Source organism: Pinus tabuliformis, chromosome 9 (assembly GCF_031772625.1).
Source record: "Pinus tabuliformis cultivar Carrire ecotype Pingquan chromosome 9, CPIR1, whole genome shotgun sequence".
In the NCBI taxonomy this organism is placed as follows: domain Eukaryota; kingdom Viridiplantae; phylum Streptophyta; class Pinopsida; order Pinales; family Pinaceae; genus Pinus; species Pinus tabuliformis.
In genome coordinates, this window is record NC_142307.1 from 755,993,448 (window position 1) to 756,011,841 (window position 18,394).

General features: G+C 33.8%; 2 protein-coding genes across 2 annotated transcripts; both read right to left on the reverse strand.

Moving 5' to 3' along the window:
- Window positions 1–8,236: 8,236 nt before the first annotated feature.
- Window positions 8,237–10,182, reverse strand: LOC149150902 (uncharacterized protein C24B11.05-like). Its single transcript, XM_089442980.1, has 7 exons — window positions 10,030–10,182; window positions 9,822–9,896; window positions 9,665–9,730; window positions 9,331–9,428; window positions 8,889–8,926; window positions 8,624–8,711; window positions 8,237–8,494 (listed from the first exon to the last, which is right to left on the reverse strand). Exons 2-7 carry the CDS (start codon window positions 9,883–9,885, stop codon window positions 8,237–8,239), a joined length of 612 nt encoding a protein of 203 aa, XP_089299106.1. The 5' UTR covers window positions 9,886–9,896; window positions 10,030–10,182.
- A 4,753-nt stretch (window positions 10,183–14,935) lies between these two features.
- LOC149150903 (uncharacterized) lies at window positions 14,936–15,610 on the reverse strand. Its single transcript, XM_089442981.1, has 3 exons — window positions 15,567–15,610; window positions 15,311–15,467; window positions 14,936–15,193 (listed from the first exon to the last, which is right to left on the reverse strand). Exons 1-3 carry the CDS (start codon window positions 15,608–15,610, stop codon window positions 14,936–14,938), a joined length of 459 nt encoding a protein of 152 aa, XP_089299107.1.
- Between the last annotated feature and the right edge of the window lie 2,784 nt (window positions 15,611–18,394).

The window sequence follows — 18,394 nt, forward strand, 5'->3', positions numbered from 1 at the left end:
TGGGTGGCTACCATTTTTCCAGCGATTCAATGACCACAACTCCGAAGTAACAAAATCTTTCGCCATGAATTTGAATGGTGAAAAGGCTCAAGTTGGGGATGTCCAATTTAGGTTGGCCGAGGGTTTGGTAGTGTGAGCATGTAAAATTCCACTGCTGGGAGAACGCTAGTTTAAAAACCAGCGTTTCAACAAGGGCTTGTCTATGTCTTTCCTCTGTAAAGAACATTCGGACCCCGACTCGAGTAAGGGAATTTTGCAGGATTTTTTGAAAAGTAAGTATCGAAACATATTGTTTTTCCTACAAAAATACATAACGTGTGAAGGTCACTTTGGGCTTGCATTCTTGTTTCACATTCGGCTCCTCACCCATTTTCATTACAAGCCATTAAATTTTCCATATTACTTGAGAATGTCTCTGATGAATATGATGATGACTGCCAAGGAAAGGGGGGGCAATTTAGAGGAAAATATCTATCACCACGGGCTGGTGAAAATCATCCTGGTGGAGGTTTTGAAAGACATGAAGCGAACATGGGAGGAGCTCCTAGCTCAAAAATACTTTGCAGAAAATGAGGATTCTGATTCCTTAGATTTCATGGAGGAAGAACTGGCAGAAAAATCGAAGAAAAAGCCATAGACATGTCGGCTACAAATAAAGGAAAAAGAGGAAGAGAAAAACTCCGACCCTTCAGAGTCTACAGAGGAGAAACTAGTGGAAAAATCGAAGAAGAAGTCACAGACTCATGGGCCACTAGTAAAGAAGGAAGGAAGGGACGAATTTGACTCTTTGAAGCCCACCGAAAAGAAGCCTATAGAAAAACCAAAGAAGAAGAAGCTGTAGACCCTTGGATTCCAGACGAAGGAAGAAGAAAGGGATGAAGAAGTGGTGGTGATAGGGGAAACTATGGGCAAACAACCTAAGGTGAAGAATGAAACTTCCACCTTTGCGAAAAGATTTACCAGAAGCCAGGTTGTTCAACTGACTAGAAATGATACTGCGGATGCAGAAGTGTTGCCCAAGGCACTGGATAAGAAGAAGGAGAAATAGCACGACCCACCCAAAGGTAAAGAGAAGATTGAGTCAGCTGAGTTCATTAGTGAAGAAGCAATGTCCTTTCAGGACTCCCTGCTGCATGGAAGTGGGAATAACACAACAGGAGAACAACAAGCAGAGGAGGACCTTGGGTCCCCTCAATCCCTCCAAGGACATCAGGAAGGGGATGGAACTCCCCAGAGGAGACGGTCTCTGTAGGAATTGGAAGAAATTGTCACCGAGCTCACCATTTCGGAGAGAGCCTTGAGAAAGGAAAACGAGACCCTGAACAAGAACAACCTACGTATACAAAAAGAACATGAGGAGTGGGTTCAGAAAGTGGCTCAAATTATGAAAAAGAAGCATGCTAGGATCGATCGTATAAAAAAGAAGAATGAATTATACAAAGGTCAAATTCCTGTAGAATCCAGTGGTAACCAGTTGGACTAGTTGGAAGAGGTAGCAGATCAGTTGGCTGCAGTAGCTGTAGCTCAAGATGCAACATTTCTTCTTGCATAAGGGGCATGTAAGAAGCTAGGTCTGGGGGAGATGTTGGGGCTTGGTTTGCCCAATTTTGACACCCTTTTCCATACTTCACCTCTCCCATTTTGAACTATCTTTAACCCCTATTATGCCTATTTCGGTTATAATACTTAGGTTTTTGCCAAAAGGGTGTCGTAGGCTAAAGGTATGCAAATTAACATGAAAAAGCGTCTTTTACCTTAACTTTAAGTATTCCTTACAGCTAGCTGTTATTTATTTAATTACCATGGTAACTAATCTAGAGTTCTTGTGCAATTTTTTTTGATTCGAAAACAGGCCCGAATTTCCTACAGACAACTATGCGATCCTATTTCCTGAAAACACTCTAGAATTCCTGCAATCTCGGATTTCCTATAACCACCTAGATTTCCTGCAGCAACATCAACAGTTAGCTATGTTTCACGAATATCTAAGTCAAACGGGGACATGGGTTTTGTGGGAATTGATCACATATGGATCATGTCCTATTGGCCATTTGAACTCTGCTGACAATACCGCCGAAATTCATAAACCTTCTCTCGTTGGTGGTTTGAAGGAAAACTACGACCATGTAACGAATTTTGTCTAATCCATGGTTTTAGTGATGGATTAGACCCAGTATGGCTAAATTTGATTTTTTGTAATAGGACTGCTAGCCGATGGCTTAGATTAGTAGACTTCCTTACTTTGAGCCATATATGGGCTTTTGTAATTGTATAAATTCCGTTCTAGTTTATATGATAGGGGGTTGCTGGGTTGGTTTTAGCTAAGATTGTATATCAGAGTGTACTCGACTGTATCTTTTTTCAGATTAATACAATATTATATCTTTTATCTATTTCAGTGAACAAGCTCTTCTAATTTGAAGGGGTTGTGAGTAAGGGAGGCCCCCCTTTGCTCACAAATCCAGTATTTTAGTGTTTATGTATTTTATTTCTATTATGCAATAATAATTTGTTCCTACAACTAATCCACTCTTTTTGATATATCAGCAACAATTGATTAAATGAATTGGTTTCCTATTAATGTGTGGAATTCGTTTAATGAAGATTTGATTTCTAATGTTGAGTGAATTTATGAGTTTGCTGAAAGTTGATTTTTGTATCTTTTCCTAATCATCATCAACAATCTTAAGAGCTATAGAGGGATGTTTGATCCACTCTATAGCCTTTGCTACTAAGTGATTGATGCAGGAAAGAGTCATTGGTTTTGTATGATTGACTAGTTAGATTAATCAACACTCACAATGTTAAGACTGCATATATTTTGTGTAGCATCTCACAATTTTACCTTCCCTGGGTTGATGATTTATGTTAATCAAATTATAAGGCTATAATTTGACTCAGCACTGACATGTAACATTAACTAACTAACTGCCTAACTATTACATAACATAAGCACTCCAAATGTTACACAACATAATTACTCACACTATTACATAAGCACTCCAACTGTTACAAAACATAATTATTAAGTTCACCCATAAATTAGTTGTTACAAAACATAAGCACTCCAACTAGATTTCATTTAGCAATGCCTCGAAAAATTCTTCAAGAATTTCATCGCTGCAAGTTAATCCACTTGAGAATTCAATAAAATTTAACTACAACAAAAATATAATGTTCCTTTTGTTATCATCCTGTTCAGCAAATGAATGACACTCAGATGCAAGTAAATACTACAGGTGTCAATTTTAATATTGGCTCGAGCAACTTAGTGGAATATGCATAGACTGTGATGACAAACAAATTATTATGGTACTAAAATAATGACATAGTCTATGCTTCCTCTTATGAAACCTTCCTCAATAAGGCCACCACTTCCCACAGATACATTACTTGTGAAGGCCACCACAAGGTTGCATAGTTATATAATCCTCAGTTATTTAACCACCTACAACATGAAAGTCCAATTAATTGACTATTTTTCCCCTGCAGAAAGCTATAGAACAAGACCTCAGTTTTGTAGATTATTTCCCAACCATGAGGAATCCTCTCACATCACAATATTGTATGTCTCCTAGTTAAGCATGTGTGACACATAGAATGTAGGGTTTGCAGCAAAGTGGTAAGACCACAAATAAACTAGAATGTGTTACAACCCATCTAGAGAAGCCACAGTTGCTACAACTCCACCATGAGACAATGACATTACAACTCTAGAAGCTATAATAACCCCAAAAGAAACTACAATTATGAGAGTTGTAGTTGTAGAATACAATGTTGCAACTCAAGTATCCACATAATACCTCAATGTTTCGACTAAATAAGAAATATTCAAGGTCTTCATTGGGAATCTAAAGAGAGATGAAGGTAGCCATGATAGCAATGTGAATTCATAGCAATTAAACCCCTAAGAAAGAGACAGTCCATATGATACATATAAAAAAAAAAAATCCATGCTGAGAGTGCCAAGGCTTAGGATTCTTTATACAACAACAATAATCAGAAAGAAATTGTCTCCAATAAGAAATACTCAAGGTTTTTTTTGCAACTCTAAAGAGAGATGAAGGTAGCCATGATAGCAATGTGAATTCATAGCAATTAAACCCCTAAGAAAATGACAATCCATATGATGCATACAAAAAATACATTCTGAGAGTGCCAAGGCTCAAGATTTTGTAGACAACAACAGAGATCATAATTAAACTGTCTCTAATAAGAAATAGTCAGGTTTTCATTGCAACTCTAAAGAGAGATGAAGGCAACCATGATAGTAATGTTAATTCAAAGAAAATAAACCCATAAGAAAGAGACAATCCATATGATGCATACAAAAAAATCATGCTGAGGGTGCTAAGACTTAGGATTCTATACACAACAATAGTAATCAGAAAGAAACTGCCTCCAACCCAGTGGAATATACAGAGATGTTGATACAAAAAAAATATTATGACTTCAATTATTTAACCACATATAACACGAAAGTCCAATTAATTGACTATTTTTCCATTGTAGAATCCATAGAACAAGACCTCACTTTTGCATATTATTTCCCAACCATGAGGAACCCTCTCACATCACAATCTTGTATGTCTCCTAGTTAAGCATGTGTGACACATATAAGGCAGGGTTTGGAGAAAAGTGGTAAGAACACAAATAAACTAGAATGTGTTACAACCCCATCTGGAGAAGCCACAATTATACAAACAAATTATCATACATACAAAAATTGTTCTACAAACAAGTTATTATGTAGAGACTGGCTCGATCAACTTAATATGGAGAAGCCATAGCTATACAAACAAATTATTATACAAACAAACATTGTTATACAAACAAATTATTATGCAGAGACTGGCTTGAGCAACTCAATCTGGAGAAGCCACAGTTATACAAACAAATTATTATACAAACATAGATTGTTATACAAACAAATTATTATGCAGAGACTCGCTCGAGCAACTCAGTGGAATATGCAAAGACTGTTATACAAACTAATTATTATGGTACTAAAACCCCATTTTTTTTTCAACCTAAGCCACAGAAGCCACTAGAAGCCACGAATTGAAGCCATAGATACTCCATACATTCACAAAAGGCAAACAAGCCACCAAAAAACCAAACAAGTGCATAAACCCCAATTTTGTTTTTCAACCTAAGCCATAAAAGACACCAATTAAGCCACAAAAGCCATGATAGTTGCATTAGAGCTTTGGTTGTGAGCTAGTAAGGTTTGAATCTTATATTACTTATCTATGCTGAGGGACAATTGATGCACTATGTGGTTCCTCATGGACAGTGCATGCGAAACTGAGACAAAGCCAATGGTGTCAGGTTTTGATATGAGAAGGAAATAGTGATTGGTGCCACCGGAGTAGATAGAGAAAAGCATGTCACAATGGTGTTTAGGCTTGTGAAAACCAAGGTGAATGAATGACATAGGAGGAGTGGTAGGTTGTGGTCACGTAAGCTACTTGTGAAATAATAAAGCAAGGGAAAATATGGCTAAACCAAAGGTGGTGACCAAGGATAAAGTATGGAGACTAAAAAAATAAGTTGGGGAGTAGTGAGGAGTGGTGTGAAAATGAACCTTGAATCCTAAGATTTAGAGCTTAATGAAATGTTGCTACTAAGAAACTAAGATTTCACAAAAATAATTTAATGGTTATTGGGATGGAATTGTGCAAGGTTAGTTTTAAGAGTTGGGTGGATGAAAATTCACATGGATATGGAAAGTGCAAATGAGGTTGGAATGACGAGTCAAGGTGAGCTGAGCACAATTCATTATTGGGTGGATGTTAAGGAGTACATGCAAATTATGGATTGACATAGGGTCAAGATATATAGTGAGAAAGGTCTCATAGCTACACGGGTAAAAGAAAATAGATGGAGTTGATGGTGGTGATGCCTAGCGAAGAAGTTAACATGGAGAGTTGCAATGATTAACACACTAGAGTGTTTAGTCCAAGTTGTAAAGCCTAGACACAAGTAGGACATATTCCTCAAGGTTTTTGTAAGACTTATTATTGAGGCATGCATGTTTAAGTGTGCTAGCACATGATATCATCCATCTCATGCATAGAGCGGATGGAGTGTCAAGTTGTGGAATGAACCACTTGAATTGGTACGATAGCGGAAGTTGTATTTGTATGCTAAATTAAGCTTAATTTGTTGTAAGATCTATTATTCAGGCATACATGTTGGAGTGTTGTGGCTCATGGAGTTATGTATGGTCAAGTTGTAGAATGGTCCACATGAATGAGTTATGTATAGTCAAGTTGTGGAATGGTCCACATGAATAAGTACGAGGCTGGCAAGAGTACTAGTATGCCAACTTGAGGAGGGAATGTGCAATCTATGGATAATTGGAGGATATAACAACTTGTAATTGGAGCATATAGCAACTTGTTATCCATGTGTTCAAATGGATAGTAACTTTTAATATGAATATCAACAAAAATATTGATACCATTTTAACCTCCCTAAATAAAACTTAAATGAGAAGGTGTTAAGTTCGTTAGGCTAAATAGTGATTCACGGTTTAATATTAGCTATTTATGAAATCTAAGTTCCAAAACCCTCGGTTATACCTCTAATATTTTAAACCAATATAACATATTAAAATGTTCTATGACTTCATTATAATTATGAAAATTATGAGAATAAAATGTTCTATGACTTCATTATAATTATGAAAATTATGAGAATGCCCCATAGACTAACATAATAAAAATACATACAGAAAATTTTACTTACTGCTGATAATAAAAAGTATAGCCATTCTTAATGGATGACATATCAAAGGAACCACGTAGATTTTGTTTCTTTTGTGTATCTATTATATCGTGTCCTTTTACACAACAATAGCTACAATAGCTACAGCAGTGCTGAGGCGCGGTGGAGGAGTGTCTGGAGGATAATGAGAGAGGATAATTTTCCTCTCGCATTACAAAACACTCAGTCCCATTAGAAATCCAGCTAATATGTCAATCATATTAACGAACGTATTGAAATTTTATATCCAATGGCTCTCCCATCCATTTTTATCTGAGCAATGTTCTTACTGAACATTTAGGAGTCAGCAATTATAAGTGGTTGATTGGTAGTATTTAAGATATGGTTGCCCTATCAGGAATCTCTTTCGCGTTCAAATGCTGTCACAAAACTTTAATTTTATGCTTAACGACTAATTAGCGCTGAGTATAATATTCTCTTCGTGGTTGCCTTGCATCAATGTAGAAAAGGAGATAAGTGGATGATTTATAAGACTACATTTCTGACCTCTTGAAATCTAGGGCAGTATAAATTTTTAAAATATCAATGTAGTATAATTGGTTTGTGTGGTGTTTAGTGGCGAGAATGTTTTGTATTAATGTAGAAAAAGAGATAAGTGAATGATTTATAAGATTCATATATATTTTTAATTTTTCTCTAATTTCTTAAAATTTAAATAGTATAATTTTTCAAAATATTTATAAAATATAACTTAATTGATTTGTGTGGGATTCAGTGACATCATATCATAAATTCATGAGATTAAAAACTACCTTTCAAAAAATTAAATTATTCCAAAAACACCCTTCGTAAGTAAATTATTCTTCCATCCCACAACATTACACCCTTGGTAAGTAAATTATTCTTCCATCCCACAACATTGAAATTCCCCATCTACTAAGTACTTATTCCCACTGAGCCCAACCTATTTTTAAAATAAAATAAACATTGAAATTCCCACTAATCTCAACCTATTTCTAAAATAAAATAAATAACTTTTGAGAAGACAATGAAATGTTTACTTTGGAAAATGTTTCTGGATTTGGATCCGATTTCTGACTAGATGACCATTATTTTGGGAAGACATAAATACTGGTCAAGTTGGCCCAACAAAGTTAATACTCTTTAAATTTTTTTGAATATATCTAAATTATTAAAATCATATCAAGGTGGATAACAACAATGAAGCTCAATCGCAACCATCCTTAACATGGTTAAGGATTACATAATTATACATTCAAATACGATAACTTATCCTCAAACAATCCTTACCATGCTTACTACATTACATAATTATACATTGAAATACAATAACTTACCCTCAAATACAATGACAGTAGTAAGTTTTGACACCAATATATATCAATCTTGCCATGCATGTTTATTATTAGTTTAATAAAAGAATAAATCACTGCATTTAGGAAAAATAAATTATATAACTGGAGGGAGATGCTACGAAAGTTGATTAATCCCATACCGTTCTTTGTGGATCAGCCTTTGCAAGGCGAATAGCCTGCCTGATGGCCTCTTTTGATGGCTTGCAAACAACGGGGGTCTTCGGAATCACAGAGTTGACAGCAGGTATATCCAAGTGATTATTGTTTGCAGTAGTTTGCGAAGGAGGATTAAGTGTCTCAAAGCATATTATGCCTTCAAAGCAATCTTCCAACCCCAGCCCCTTAAGGACCTTTGCGGCATGTACTTTGTCACCGTTTGTAAATATCTGTTTTACATGATAAACCGATAAGAAGTATCCTTTCAAGTTGAAGTATCCTTTCAAGTTTCCCCTTAGGGCGCCTTCATCATGTATTACAATCATATGGAAAAATTGAAGGGAACCATTTCTACTTACAATTTTCCTCTGTGGCATGCTTAATAACAAATTCTTCAGTACAGGATCTGGTTTAAGATTCGCATATGGCAATCTTCCATGAACAAAACTGTATACGAAATATTTGTTTTGAGTTAAGCACGACAGTTTTTTCTGGCCAGAAGCAATGAGTTGCATTCCAATCAAAGTAAAGAATGAAAGGAAAATCATTCTGATTTTATTTAATTTTTGTAGGAACTTTTGATAGCTGTATAGTCACTAACAAGAGATGAGATTTCTTAAATACCTGTGGTAATCGTCGTAGTCAAGTTCATAGCCTACCGCCTGCATAGATCAAACAATATGGTGAAAAAAGCAATGAGCTAAAACATTGAAAAATTGGATCCCAATTCAAGAATCCCCAGTCAGGATTTCACAGTTTTGGCCTCAAGATTTCACAATAGGTCTAGTCTTGCCAGTGTGGTGACAGGTGGATCAATTTCAATGGACTAATCATGGAAAAGAAGCGAATAATTATGAAAAGTGTGCGTCCGACTCTCTGGAAAGTAGAATTAATGCAGCTCATCGTTCCACTTTTAAGCTATTTGCTAACCCTATTACAGCTACATTATTGCAGAAGAGCTCAGCAGTCGACTAGAGAAGGCCCCTAGTGTTGACATTGCCATTTTAACCTTAAAAGTTGAAACACAATGCTGATTTCCATCAAACAAAAAGGATTGAATACTTACCCTCAGTCCAGCCATGGATGTACCATAAGTTGTATACAACTGTCTACACAAGTCTGGGATTCTGTTCTTTTCAATACCGAGCTTTTGATTCACAAAATCTGTCATACAACCAACCAGGCCGTCGCAAAATTCAAACAACAGAAGTTCTCTCAGTGCCAAATCAGAAATATTAATTGCATGTTAATTGGGTCTTCTGAATATGAATATTAGTCCCCATCACCTTCATGTTGTAGATCTCGAAGATGGCTATTAAAAATAGTCCATATAGGAACTTGGTATATGCAGCCTCAAGCTTGACATAGCTAAAACTAATATATGAATCGAACAAGATTACCTGCAATGTTTTTAGTGCATGCTACAGCAAGTCCGGAACTCAAGGGATATAATGTGTCATCCAGATCTGAAATCAGAAACGAATACATGCAATAGTTGTTGATACCTTCCGAAAATGGAGAAACGTAAAAAAACAAAGAAAAAAGTGTGATGCTCACCAAACAGAAGGCAATCATATCGAGGCCTCTGGTCTTTCACGAGTCGATTCTCATCCCGCGCCATTATCGATCACTCTGCAATATATACATTCAACCATTCTCATTCTATTTGATTGAATTATATACATGACAAAGGCAACAAGAATATCGTACTACATAGTGATTGAATTTAAAGAAACTCAATACAAACGTAAGAACAATCCATTACCTGTAAACAAGATCAATTGCGTTGAATTTGGGAAGAGAAGAAGATACACAGCAGAATGCAATAGGTAGAGACTAGGCAATCTATGTTGACAGCAATTGGTATTCTGCCAATAATATGGAAAAGAGAGAATGGAAAGCAGGTGCAAGGTATTGAGATTAAATGGAATGGAGCGGGTGTTGAAGGAGAAAGTTGGGTGCCTTAAATAGATCTCCAACGCCTCAGATTAAGTTGTGCGGATAAACCTGAGTATTTACTTAGCATCCTGCTGCATGGCCACATCACTTCAAATTCATTTGATTTCAACATTTTGCGACTCTACATTACTTTGTTATTTATATGAACAGGATTCCTTTGACAAAACCTCAAAATGTGGGTGCAATGTAGATGACTTTTCTGTGGTGGTCCAGTTGAGAATACATCTCGACAGGTGGGAGGGAATTGGACTTTTGCCAGAGATTTGAACTTTTGCCAGAGATTTCGAAGCTGGAAAGGCATGTGAAAGCAAGGGAGAATCTAAAAAAAAGTACATTTGAGTTGTGGCGAGGTAATACATAATTAGTACAAGTTGTTGTCTTGTAATATATAACTATCACAATTATATTTACAATGTGGTTGAAAATTTATATGAAACACATTTCAATTATATTTACCAATATGATTTATATAGGCAAATAAGCATATATCCACCGCCCATTAATATAATATTAATTATTACATACGCCCATTAATATAATATTAATTATTACATAAAAAATTGCTAATATACTAATAGTTATACTTAAAACTATAATATAATTCACATATAACATAATAACATATAACATAATAACATTTAGTTATTATTAATAATATATATTTATCATAAATAAATATTATATATTTATTAATATAATTCTCAATATATTTTATATATTTACTTTGAATATATTAATAATATTAAGTACATATGGAATATATACTAAACTAAAATATATTATACTATTACTTATATAATATAATTGATTATAATAATATTATTCTTAAATTCTTATATCATGAAAATATTAATAACTTTTGAAAAATTATTTTAATATTTCTTGAATAGAAAAATATAATTATAAACAAAACTAATTAATTCTTTATATATATATATATATATATTTACACCTTTAATTTATAATAATAACATTTAAAATTTGTTTTTAGTTACCAAAGAATTTACAGTAAAAACCATTTTTCCGTAAACTAAAAAAGATATAAACCACAGATGTCTTAAATCCAACATTTAAAATATTTATTATAATTTCACTACAACTTTCTCAGTTACTATTAGCAGTTCTCTACTAAAACATCATATAAAAAAAATATAATAATTCAAATAATAATAAAATCCAACATTATTAGGATAATAAATGTAATAACAATTTAATAATAAAATAGTTTAATAATTATCCTAAAACAATAATTTTCAAATAAATAATGAATGATATATGTAATATATTATAAATATATTGAGTTTGGTTACATATTATGGAGTTGCAAATTTTTTGTTAATATATTGGAAAATACAGAAATATGTTATTTTATTAGATTTTTATAACATTAATAATATTTTAGTATTAAAATCTAAAAAAAATTTATGATTTAATGAATAGTTATAAAATAGAAAAATGTAAGTATTATAAGGAGATGGTTAATCTTAATCTATAAAAAATTAAAGCTTTTTCTAGGTATGGTTAGTTTAAGGAAACTACTATAATAGAAGCCAACTTCTATATGGTATATAGTGAAAGTAAGGCATTGGACAATTCTGAAACCTTCTTGGGATGTTATAGTCTATCATATTTGTGACACCAATAAGGTTGAATATGATTTTATTTTTAATATTTTTTTTTTCTTTAAATTAGTTGCATACACTCAAATTAGAACTCAATTGCAAAAAATTGATTATAATAATGACATTCCTAACTTCCTATATCATGAAAACATTGATAACCTTTGAACAATTCTTTTAATGTTTTTTGAGAAAAGAAATATAATTATAAACCAATTTAATTAATTCTTTAATAAATCATATATATACACCTTTTAATTTGTAATAATAACATTTTAAAAAAATATTGTAATTTCACTATAACTTTCTTTGCTACTATTAGCAAGCTCTCTACCAAAACATCATATAAAAATAATAATAATATTACAAACCCTTGCTATAATAATGATTGCAAAATTGCTAGAAATGAAAATAGGGATGCTCTTAACAAAACCTTAAAGATTGATGAGATAAATATGTACAAAACTCTTACTAAAAGAAAGAAAAGATACTATATAAGTAGAATCAAAGAACAATTACTACACCTTGCTAAGCAAGATCCTTGGATAACTTGAATATTTATCTTAAAGACCTCTATAAAGCCCTTGGAAACATGGACACCATTTCGAAAACCCGTATATAAAATGATATATTTTATTTGGAAAAAATTGAGCTTAGGGTGATATATTTTATTTGGAATAAATTGAGCTTAGGGTTAGGTAGCTTGTTATTGGGAAAGATAAGAACATTGAAGGCCACCGAACTAAATTTTTAAGATGTAGAATCTATCCTGATCCAATAGATGCAAAATCTCTTCAATTCACTAAGCTTTGGACGTAGTCCCTTATTGCATTATCATTAAGAGTTGGGATAAATGAATTCCTTCTAATTACATGGACATTATGATTAGCCACATTGTAACAAAGTTGTAGAGAGTTATTTTTCTAAAGAAGATTAACTGTTGGCTTGAAATCCATGGTAAAAGAGAACACAACCAAGCTAGGTTTATGACATATCATTCAATTGTGGACCATCTTGTTACTCTTAGGACAATTATAGAGGAGCGTTGCAATAACAAAAATGATCTCTTCTATTGTTTTGTTAACTTTAGAAATACTTTAGACACCATTCCTAGCACAAAGTCATGGAAGAGACTACAAGAGAAAATGGTTCATGTTGAGTTGAGGGTTGTTCTGACAAGGCTATATAAGAATGTTATTGTGAAGCTTAGGACCACTAAGATTTTCAAGGAGGATATTAAATGTAATATTAGAGTCAAGCAAGGGTGTCCCTTATCCCATACCCATTTTGGCATATACCTTGATAAGCTAGACGAGTGTTTAAAAAATTCAGGTTGTGTTGGTGCCACACTCACCAGTATAGTCATAACTCTTCTTCTTTATGCTGAGGATATTTTCCTTTTCGAAATGAACCATTATGATCCTACAAGCAAGAATCCTCAATAATTTCCACTCCAAGTTGGGTATGACATCAAATACTAAGAAAAATGAAGTCATGATAGTAAAATCCAAAAAGGTTAATTTGAATATGGAAATGTAAGAAGATGATAGATGGATTTTGGGGAATTAAAAATCATTAGTACAACAAATAGATTTCAATTTTGATAATTACAACTACAAAAATACAAATTAAAAATCTTCTGTGAAATAGAAAATTTTGATTTCCTAGTTTATAAAATGAATGAGATGAATGTGGATTGGGGAGTGCAATGATTTGTTTGAATGCTTACCATTTACACCATCCCGTATGAAGGTTTAATAATCTTGGGTCCAATGAGTAAGTTTAGGAATCTAAAAAGACATGATCTTAATCGGTTTTTAATCCAATGTTGAGCAATCCCATGGTGTGTTTCTCACATTGCATTAAAGTAATCGGTTTTTAATCCAATGTTGAGCAATCCCATGGCGTGTTTCTCACATTGCATTAAACTTTGAGGTTGTGTGATGATTGGATGAGGTTAATTGTAGAAATATGTTTTGCTTGACATACAAAATAACTAAAGATCTTTTGATAACTAATATGAATGCAAATGAACCATTTGAAATATGCAATAGCACAACAACCATCTAACACTTTTACGTACATGAGAGAGGTTTAGTTTACATTTAAATCACCAATTTAATTATGTTTGCTCTTTGAATAATAGTTTACTTGAAGCTTATCAACATTTAATGAAGATAAATGGAAACACTAATTTGAGAGGCTCATTTGCTTATCAACTTAGTGATTCCCCGAAGAAAAATGATCATTGAGTTTAAAAGTAAGCAAGCCTTTAAACCCAACAATTTTTACTTTCTATATTGGATTGGGTGAAATTTCCTATTATAAATATGACAAAGGCATATTATCTTTAATATCTTCTATTGTAAAAGCTAAAAAGATCAAACTAATAACTTAGTGAGATAGTTGACTTCCTAACCCAATAATAACATCCCTAGATTTAGTAACATTGTAAAGTTACTATTTTCTATTCTAAATTCCCGCATTCTTAAATGCTTACAAATATTAAATATTTAAAAATAAAATTTAAAATTTAAAACTACAATTAAAAACATCCAACACTAAAGCACATTTTATTTTCTTAACTTTAAATAACATTACACATTAAACCTACAAATAGCTGCACCTCATTTGCTTCAGCATGACCAAGCTCCCCCAAAACCCCTAGTGGCCATTAAGATACAGGGCAGTCTCCCCCTTGTATAAAATAGAGGAGTCTCCCCCACAACTCCCTCGCATAAAATAGAGATTTAATAAAATATATTACTTCCTGTATATAACAGAATTTTAGTTAATGTTATGATTATTATCTTCCTTTCCTTTCCTTCCATTTTCCTCGATTTCCTTTTGCTCCTCAATCTTATCGTTTTGCTACGATCCACCGTCACTCCTAAATAGCATTGCTTGTTTTTCGTTTCTAACGGATACGAAATACGAGAAGGCAAATACTAATATCCATAGTGTTTTGCAATATATTCTAATCACACTGAGCCCCGATAGAACTCCACAGTATATGGCAATCATCTTGACTAATGTACTGCAATAATGTGTCCCATTCCCCTCCCATCCATTTTTCTCTTACTAATGATTTCATTAAACGTTGAATCCGTTTCCCATGCGTGAGGGAGAACTATGATAACATAATAAAACCTGCATTATGGCCTCTTTTGAGGGCTTGCAAACAACGGGAGTCTTCGCTATCGTAGAGTTAGCAGCGGCTATATTGTTGTTTCCAGTACTTTGTGGAGGAGGATTAAGCGTCTCAAAGCAGATTATGCTTTCAAAGCAATCTCTCAACTCCAGCCTGTTAAGGACCTCTGTGGCATGAGCTCTGTCACCATTCGTAAATATCTGTTTCACATAACAGACCGATAAGAAGTATGCTTTCAAATTTCCTAAAACCTCCTAACGCCTTCATCATTTATTACAATCATATAAAGAAATTGGAAGAAAACGATATGCGCTAACAATTTTCCTCTGAGGCATGCTTAATAACAAATTCTTCAATACAGGGTCTGGTTTAAGATTCTCATATGGCAGTCTTCCATGAACAAAACTATATATGAAATATTTGACTTGGGTTAACCACGATTGCTCTTCTGGCCAAACGCAATCAATCGTATTCCTATAAAAGTGAAAATGAAAGGACAAACAAAATACAAGATTTCTATTTTTTTCTTTCATGTTTTTGTACGACAAACCAAACATAAGATTTTTAAAGGACCTGTGGTAATCGTCGTAGTCGAGTTCATAGCCTTTCGCCTGCATAGATCAATCAATATGGTGAAAAATCCAATGAATTCATGAATTCAAGTGGAATCCCAAGTCATGAAGCTAAACAAGTCCCATGAGGGTTTCGGTCTCAAGATTTCGTAATAGGCACTGGGCAGTGTGGTGACCATTACCAATGGATCGATAGAAGAAAATGGAATAATTATAGAAAGTGTATGTCAGTCTCTATGTAAGATCAACGGGCTGGTCAGTGCTTTGAACACTACTAATATTCACCTCCAAATTTTTTCCACGTGCTATCAAAATTCACTATAAGTTTGCTCAGAGTGAGCCTCAAACTACATATTTAGTAAGAAATGAGGTTGATGTATTAAATTTTGTTATCGGAGCATGATGGATGGTTTGTTTTGACATGTTGTAGGCGTTTGAAAAGGATATTGTAGTGGATTTGGTTACACTCTTCATTGAAAAATTGTATAGATCTAGGGGTTGTTAATTATAGTAATCATGGAAATCATTGCAAATGTGACTATACTTCCTTCAACATGGGAGTACTAGATTGAACATAGAACTATAACTTATATTTAGTAGTAAATGTGACTTTTAAGGCCACAGAAGATAGGGTTGAGTGAAATTATATTCCTTTAACATTGAACAATGTGGCTTTGTGGTTTCAAGATTTCTAACATGTGAATGCACATTTTTTTATTATTTGGCTACCATATCAAACTACTAAATCATCTTTACCTGCAAAAGCACATATATATTCCATCTTTACATCATTCTTTGCTAATTAGTGGAACAAGAGTTAAAAAGAGTAGAAATGAGTAATGTTACCTCACCCACCATGTGTTGCTTAAGATATTGGTCATTAATGTTTTGATACAAAATAATAAAACCTAGAAGAAAATTCTAAGATTCAAAACTCATTTTCCTTTAGCTATATAGGAAGATCATACCCATGTTCTACCAAAAGGTAGACATGATAAATAGGGTTTGAAGGCCTACACATGTAGAAAAATGTAGTTTCTTACAACCAAGGAATTATGTCAAATCCTAATTGAAATTTCATGAAGGAACATAAAACTATCTTGAAATTGAGATTATGGATATTAAAGAAGGTAATTGATAGGAAATACACAAAGGGGATGGTGGATATCTTTATATCGGCTCTCCAAATGAGCCACAAATTGTCACAAACCACTTTACGACTTTTTTCTTTCTTTATTAAAACAAGAGGTGTTGTCTTATTCTTACTTACTCTGTTTCAATGTTACCCACTTCACACTCGATCTTCTTACTTGGTATTCTTCATTTTACCCGATGCATAAACCTATTATGTGCACCTACATACTTCCCTAGTAACTTTATATGTGACCTATGGTATTACCACTAGCATGAATATCTAACTATAATGGCAAGAATAATTTACTCCATGAATTGCTTCGTTGTATACATATATCATGTTAGATATACAAAGTATTAAGGTGCGGTATTTTAAATCTTTGAGCTCTAAATACTCCTTCGTACAAATATCATTACCTTAATTCATGAATTTATTCGCTTGGCCTACATACTTACTATAAACTTTATTGGACCATAATAATATGTAGGGGCACAAGGTGATACAAGGTTTACCTTAAATATTAAAGGTATTAGCACTCCTTGCATTGAAAAGGTTTTTCTTGGGTTTAATACATGAGATTGGGGAGTGGTAAAATTTAATGTTCCATTATGTCTCATCCTTATAGTTTTATTGCCAACGCATGAAAATGTTAGGCACTAGTGCATGAAGTCCTAATCGTGATGGGAGGTCGTATGCCTGAGGGGCTGTGTGTCTAATGATTTCTATCCAACATGTCAAGCGCCATGTGAACATCACATCGGGGTTCAATCCCATGCTTCTGTAACACCATCCTCCTACATCTACCCAAGTAATCGGTCAACTGGGGTAAACATGTGACATGAGGCCATTATGATATGATTCGACCTCCTAAGTCATGTTAAGGAAGCGTAATTGATAGAAACACATCATACAAACCTTCAACATTAGCACTAGGACCCTCAAGAACCATCCCAACCTTTCTGCCAATCAGCCCTTAGGTCCCACTAATATTTTAGACCACTTGACCCACAGATGCTCCCATTCTATAAGCCTGTCAAAATCCAAGAGGCTCTAGAAGTTGTTGTGATAAGGCATGCTAGTGACTATAAACTATTTTTTGCAATGTTGTGCCAAAATCCTCGGCATTTGAGCCATTGTTTCAGGCCTACATCCCAGTTCACTTCCTAGAACTGAATGTCACCTTTAGAACAGAAAGATAACAAGAAGACAATAAGGAAAAATCAAATACTTTAACAAGCCCTTGACTGGATCCCTACTACCCATGACAGGCGTTTCGTAAAACATATCATGAATATGTAATCTATAGGTGTAAATAAAATATCTAAGCATATTGGTTTCATATTTAGTTGGTAATCTCTAAGAAGCATTGATGCCTCAACACATTAGCTTCTGTTTCATCCATTAGGTCATAGATACAGTGTTCATCCATTTACAAGTAAAAACATGATGAGAGCCTTACATAGCTATTGTCATAAAACATATACACAACCAACATAACAACAACAAAAATACCAAGGAAATCACAACCATATAAATCAGTATAATACTCATAGGAATACAAGGATAAATAACCTCATATTATTGATAATGCAAAATCCAAACCCGAGATGGGACTTCCATGTTCCACCCGACCATGGAATGGTTGAACCAAATCTCTCTTAAGCCATTCACCCCCGTGCCATATTCCAAGCATG